Source organism: Telopea speciosissima, chromosome 9 (genome assembly GCF_018873765.1).
Source record: "Telopea speciosissima isolate NSW1024214 ecotype Mountain lineage chromosome 9, Tspe_v1, whole genome shotgun sequence".
In the NCBI taxonomy this organism is placed as follows: domain Eukaryota; kingdom Viridiplantae; phylum Streptophyta; class Magnoliopsida; order Proteales; family Proteaceae; genus Telopea; species Telopea speciosissima.
In genome coordinates this window covers 60,925,779-60,932,019 of record NC_057924.1, presented here as the reverse complement: position 1 = coordinate 60,932,019, position 6,241 = coordinate 60,925,779, and the positions used below count along the sequence as shown (strand labels likewise).

The following is a 6,241-nucleotide window of genomic DNA, read 5'->3' as shown; positions in this document are numbered from 1 at the left end:
CCGAGTACCTTGAGTGTATCTGAAAGGCATAACCTCTCCTGTATGTCATGCTTCAAATAATTCTAGAACTAGAAATCTTGAATACCTACAGAAAAATACTGTACATCAACGGGTTAGGTATAGGCAAACACTTAATCTTCAGAGAAATGCAGTTGCATCTTGATGGACAACTCCTGCAAATTTATAAGTTCAAAGGTTTCAGAGGCTCACATTAAACCACACTTCTTTGACTAGTTGCCAGAGATTATGCTCATCATCCCTTATGTGCATAATGAACACGAATATTTCTGCCATCCAGTAACTGAAACACAGAATAATACCCAGCATTCAATAAAAGCAGTGCTGAACATATTTATTGTTACCAGATGCTTGAATAGTTACAAATTTACCTGACCATCCATTTTTTGTAGAGCTATGCTAGCTGCACTTTCCGCAGTGAAACGCACAAATCCATAGCCTTTTGATCTCCCACTCTTATGATCACATATAACTTTAACTGCTGGGTTTCAACCAAAAAATAGAGTAGCAAGGTTTAAAAAAATATGTACTTCACAGCTTTCAGTGGCAATTGCATCCACAAGAACATTGAGATTAGAGACTGCCTTGTTCCTACTGGAATACCTCCAGTGATTTCACCATACTGTCCAAAAGCTTCCTTTAGGACAATTTCATTGGTATCATAAGAAAGACCTGCAATAAAGGAAGGGGGAGAGAGAAAATATAAACACTTAAAATTGAATAACATTATAAAAACAAGTCGAGGAAATGCGGTGACAAGGTATTCTGGCAGTAATGATTGACAAAGCTGTGTTGAAGCATCTTCTGAGTCTTACTGAATTCATAACTACTTTGGATAGTTGATGCCAGTTGTCTCTTGAGCTTTGTCGAATCAGCGCACCATTACTTTTAACCCAAGGGTGAGACAAGCTAGTGTACAAAATGAAACACAGGCAAATGTAAGGAACAAGAATCCTCGCCTGATAGTTGATATTTCCTAGTGACAGAATAGTTTCCCACTCTTAAAGTGTCTTTTTGGTTCTCTTAAGAAGAAGCTAAAAGATGAATTCTCTTAACCTCCTGAAATACAAACATGGTTCTTAATCTCAGTCAAAACTTGGTACGAGTCAGGTTTCGACCACATTTCGCACATTTCAGTAGTTTCGACCAATCTTCACCAGCCTAGTTTCGACAGCTTTTGACAGCACATGCCCAGAAAAGTACACCAGGTTTCAACACGGTTTTAGTCGAAACTTGGGAAATCTTGGTTTCCTGGCTGGTTCAAACCGGCCTCGAAACTGAGATTTAGAATCTTGAATACAACACATTTATAAATGAATTACCTGCCTTCCCAGGTATGGAGTTTGAAATATCTAAACTAGATTTAGGAGAAAAAGAATATGCAGTTCAATCATAGGGATTGAAATTCACAACTAAAGCAAGCATAAGCAAGGATTTAAGGTTTTAAAGTCTCTTAAGCCAAACAAGGATGATTCAAGAAATCCTGGAAGCGTGAAAAGGATGAAAACCATCCTGATATTTTAATTCTGTTTCTATGAAAAAGTCTCTCCACGACCTGGAATTAATGGATTGAATTGTTTGTTTGGAAACTTGAGAGCTGGTTCTTCTCTCTCAATCTGGTAAGAGATCTTTCTCTTCCTTCTTCTCTCTCCTCCCTCCCACAATTCTGGTTTTCCTTCTTCCTCTCTCACCTGCTATATCGCTTTCTCCCCCTCCACAGTAGGAATATTTCCCCTTTCTTTTTCTCCTTCTATTTCTCTTTTTTTCCCCTTCTTGTCGATGGCCTCCCATTCTCTTCTACTGATTTGCTTCAGTTCAAATCCTATTCTATGGGAAAGAATTTCTCTCTTACCTCTGATCAGTCCACCCATCAAAAGGATTTAATGAGTTATAATTAGCTAAAATAAATTTAGTAGTTCAAGTGTTATGATGGGCCAAACTGAGTTAAGATTCTTTAACTAGAAAAAAAACCCCTAAATAATTTTTCAAGCATCAGCTTGCATGTGTCAAAACCTATTATACGTATCGGGTGACTCCAATAAATACGTGGTGTATGCTCTTTGCCGATGATATCGTTTTGGTAGATAAGACAAAAGCAGGGATTAACGCTAAGTTAGAGGTATGGAGATCTACCTTGGAAACAAGAGGCTTTAAGATTAATAGAACGAAGAGTCGAAGACGGAGTATGTGATGTGTAATTTTAGTCACACTATGATGGATATTGACATGGTGCAAATTGAGGAAAGAGAGATACCACAAAGTGACTATTTTAGATATCTTGGGTCAATCATAAATAAAGAAGGTGACACAGAGGATGATGTTTTACAAAGAATTAAAGTGGGATGGATGAAGTGGAGAGATGCGTCCGGAGTGTTGTGTGACTGATGTATCCCTTTAAAACTTAAAGAAAAATTCTTTAGGACTGTTGTACGACCGGCTATGATATATGGGGTAGAATGTTGGGCAGCTAAGAAGTGTCATATTGAGAAGCAATGTGTAGCAAAGATGAGGATGTTAAGATGGATGTGCGGAAAAACTAGGAAGGATAAAGTAAGGAATGAACGGTTTAGAGCTGACTTGGGAGTTGCTCCGAGAGAGTCGTTGAGGTGGTTTGGTCATGTTCAAAGAGGCCTAGGGACGCCGCAATAATGAGGAGTGGTATGATCTCAATTGAAGGAGATAAAAGAGCTAGGGGCAGGCCTAAAATGACCATAGGAGAAGTTGTGAGGAAGGACATGCATTGTCTAGGTCTTGTACCAAGTATGATCTCGGATAAAGCCTATTGGAGGGCAAGGATTCATGTACCGGAACATGCTGAAATTTTCAATTTCCAGGAAGTTTTATGACGCAGAAAAAGAAATCCTAGCTCAAATAGGATCAAATCCTATTCCTACAAAGATTAGGAGATTAATATCCAACTCTGGATAGGCTGTGATAAAGGAATTCAATAACTTGAGCATATCAATTCCGACCAGAAGAAACTTAAACTGAAGGTCCAGTGAAACCTGACCAATCATGCAGCACCTACAAGAATAATTCCTCCAACAAATAATAGGGCCCTAAGAAGAAAGGCTCTGCTGCCTGTTGAACTGAACCTAAACCAAGTTTCTGATCAAGAGCAGTAAAGGGCTGAATAAGCTCAAAAATCAGAGAGAAACGTCACCAAATCAAGTGTAGAGAACCAGCGATTAATTCTAGAACTGAAAAACCAGAACAAAACAGCAAAACAGTACCATCCATTTGATTGATTTTGTTGGTTCAATAGGACAACTAGAACAAAACCCAGAATCAAGTTCGAATAAGAATTTAATGATCTGACCAGCTGAATTGAGGAAAAAGGAACCCAGAATATCTCTGCAAGATTTGAATCAGAAACTATAAGAGAACTCAAAAAGTAAAAGAAGAAAACTGGAACTCGAAGTCATGAATTCACCTGACTCAAAAGAGAATCCATTCTTTACAGCCAAAGAATCAACAAGGCCAAAGAATCAACAAGGCTGACCTTAAAACAGCCTTTAAAAAAAATCTCGAATTCAAAGAAAATTCAGTCCCTTAATTGCCTGAATACATTGTCGTATAAAAAAAAAAGGGTGTACCCAGTGCACGAGGCTCCCACCACTGCCGGGTCTGGGGAGGGTCATAATGTACGCAGCCTTGCCCGTTCTTTAGCAGAGAGGCTGTTTCCACTTTCAAGACTCAAACCCGTGATCTCTTGGTCACAATGGAGCAACCTTAACCATTGCACCAAGGCCTGCCCTCGAATACATTGTCGTATATGAATTGTAAACTAATAGACTCCTACTCAACTTAGGAATATCATATCCCTTCAGGTGTTCATGCAATCAAATAAAAAACCAACTGAAAACCAGAAAATAACTCCTACTTTGAATCTAGTACTACAGAAGGACTCAAGGACAGATACAGTTGAGCATAAAACCAAGAAAATCATTCCCCACAAATTGGTCTGGACTTAAGAAAAACTGAGGGCTGGCTGGCTGGCTCAGGGGCTGCGCTTCTTCAGGCCTTTCTCTGGCAAGAGCTACATTATTTTGTCCAGTTTGTGCTCAGTAAGATTTTTACCCCATGAAGTAGTTAAGAATCAGCAAATTCCAAGCAAAGTTTCATTATTTTCATAGAAAGTCATGCAAACTTAGCCATACTCCATACCTAACCAATAGCGGAGCATTGGCCCCTCTTCGTTCCAATTGCTTCTATGCATAAGAGTTGCGGAAGGGCTGTATGGAAAGTATCAAGATTCACTGGGCTGATGCCAGGTCAACTTGTTAACTAGTAGATGTCTTGCCATAAAATTCAGTGCATTTGGAACTGAAGGGTGCCAGGCAGTTCAACCAAATTTAACTAAACTAGCCTCGACCCAAATAAGTAGGGTCAGTAACATTAATCTTGCCATGCCCCTCTATCTGAAGACATAGGAGCTATTAAGGGAACGAAATTATGTAAATCATAGCACAATGATTTTAGGAACTTATTGGGATAGGAATAGAACTGCTTCAGGAAACTAATCAGGAACCTGACTATGGGTTAGCATAGAGGGCAGAGGGCTATCACTCTTGGTAGCCTATTTGCAAAAGCTTAAGTATGTCACCTAGCAGGCATTAAGATCATAAGAAACTCCAATTATGGTTGAGTAAGGATACCCTCTATTCCAGTGCAAACTGAAGGTATATTTCATCTAGATTTTAATATGTTAAAAAGCTGTGTAGATTCAGGACTCTCCTTTTGAAATTTTCCTCCAGGAAATTAAGATGAATTCAAGAAAACTATGGTTAGAGTTCATAAGTTAATTCCAGTATAGGATGGATATGGACTGGTTGAATGCACAGAGGGGGAGAGAGATTCGTACCGCCAACAAACAATTTACTGCAAGAACCTCGAGCGATCAGCCACCATGCAGAAGGAAGAGTCCCAGAGAGACTTCTATACCTCAAGCACTGCATTTCCCTTGATACCTGTGCAGTAATCTTGAATAGAAAAAATCAAAATTTCTATGATTTTGAAACAGTAGCTTATTCAAGGAGGATGTCTCTCCCAACGGTTTTTGTCTTGCAATTTTCCCCTCTGCTCCCAAGATGCCACTTATCTAGAGGAGCTTCATCTACTTCGTCGTCTTCTTCTTCTTCTTCTTCTTGTCAAACTGCAATTTATTTAGATTCAACCTCCAAGGCATCAGAATTTAAAATAGCTTGAAATCTCAAAAGGAAAGAGAGAGATCCAGATCATACTTATTAAAACAGGAACAGCAAAAAAATTGTTAGGTACAGCGTGTTTTAAACGGATCAGAATTTGAACAAGACGGTAAAAAATCTGGTAAAACATTTTGAGAAGGACAAACATTCAAAAACAGAAAATACAGGTTTTTTAAACATTTAGATTTGAAATTTTTGGGACCAAGAAAAGATGGTAATATATTCACATAAAATAGAAAATTATTATATAAAAATGCCTACATCCAAAGTTCAAAGCAACTGGTAACATCCAAAAAAAATGGAGGAAAATGGAGTATTAATACATGGTACGATTAAAGAGAACTAAGCGGATGCAAAAGGAGACTGCATTATGTACCTCAATATATGTTTTGAGAAACTTTGAAAGGCGAATTGGGTTATGCGTTGCCACACGAGATCACTGAAGTCCAGGAAACAATATTTCCTTCAGTCATTTCGTCAAACAGCTTCGACTCACAACCTACAGAAGCACACTTAGAGCCAATAACAATCAAATTATTTTGTGAGAAGACGTCCTTGGAGAATCCTGACTTGATAATCTATACATAAATTTGGTTGCCCACAACAAGTGATTTGAACTTTGAAGATAATATAAGAGCAGTTGCAAATACAATTGGGTCTTTCTTCTCCAAAAGAATAGGCAGTGATGGAGAGGATTTCGAACCTTTGGTTGATGGGCTACGTTCAAATAACGGTTAAGAGGTTTATTTGGAAAGGGTTAAAAAGTGAAAACCGCTAACTTCTCATGAGTGCTATGACACTCGAACTACACCGCAAACATTTTTCGGTATCGTATCTTTAATTCAAAATAGTTTACCTAAAAACCAGGTCCAGTGTTTTTTTTTTTGTGAGGGGTTGTAAGACCAGGTCCAGGGTACAGACGAATTGGACTGAAAACTAACGTCTCAAAACAAGGAATTCGGATCGAATTTGTTCTGGCCTTCGATAAATTGAAATCGGGATTGAATCAGTCCCAA

General features: G+C 38.5%; 1 protein-coding gene across 7 annotated transcripts; it reads right to left on the bottom strand.

Moving 5' to 3' along the window:
- Positions 1–233: 233 nt before the first annotated feature.
- Positions 234–5,974, bottom strand: LOC122639386 (glycine-rich RNA-binding protein 4, mitochondrial-like). Of its 7 annotated transcripts, none has more exons than XM_043832230.1 (5): positions 5,602–5,974; positions 4,883–5,000; positions 622–690; positions 390–499; positions 234–301 (listed from the first exon to the last, which is right to left on the bottom strand). In XM_043832230.1, the coding sequence occupies exons 2-5, from the start codon at positions 4,974–4,976 to the stop codon at positions 254–256; spliced, it is 321 nt and encodes a 106-aa protein (XP_043688165.1). In that variant the 5' UTR covers positions 4,977–5,000; positions 5,602–5,974; the 3' UTR covers positions 234–253. The 7 variants fall into 7 exon arrangements, with proteins under 7 accessions (XP_043688165.1, XP_043688166.1, XP_043688167.1 ...); XM_043832231.1 differs by having other exon boundaries at positions 4,883–4,988; XM_043832232.1 differs by lacking the exon at positions 5,602–5,974 and adding an exon at positions 5,475–5,518 and having other exon boundaries at positions 4,883–4,990.
- Positions 5,975–6,241: the final 267 nt, after the last annotated feature.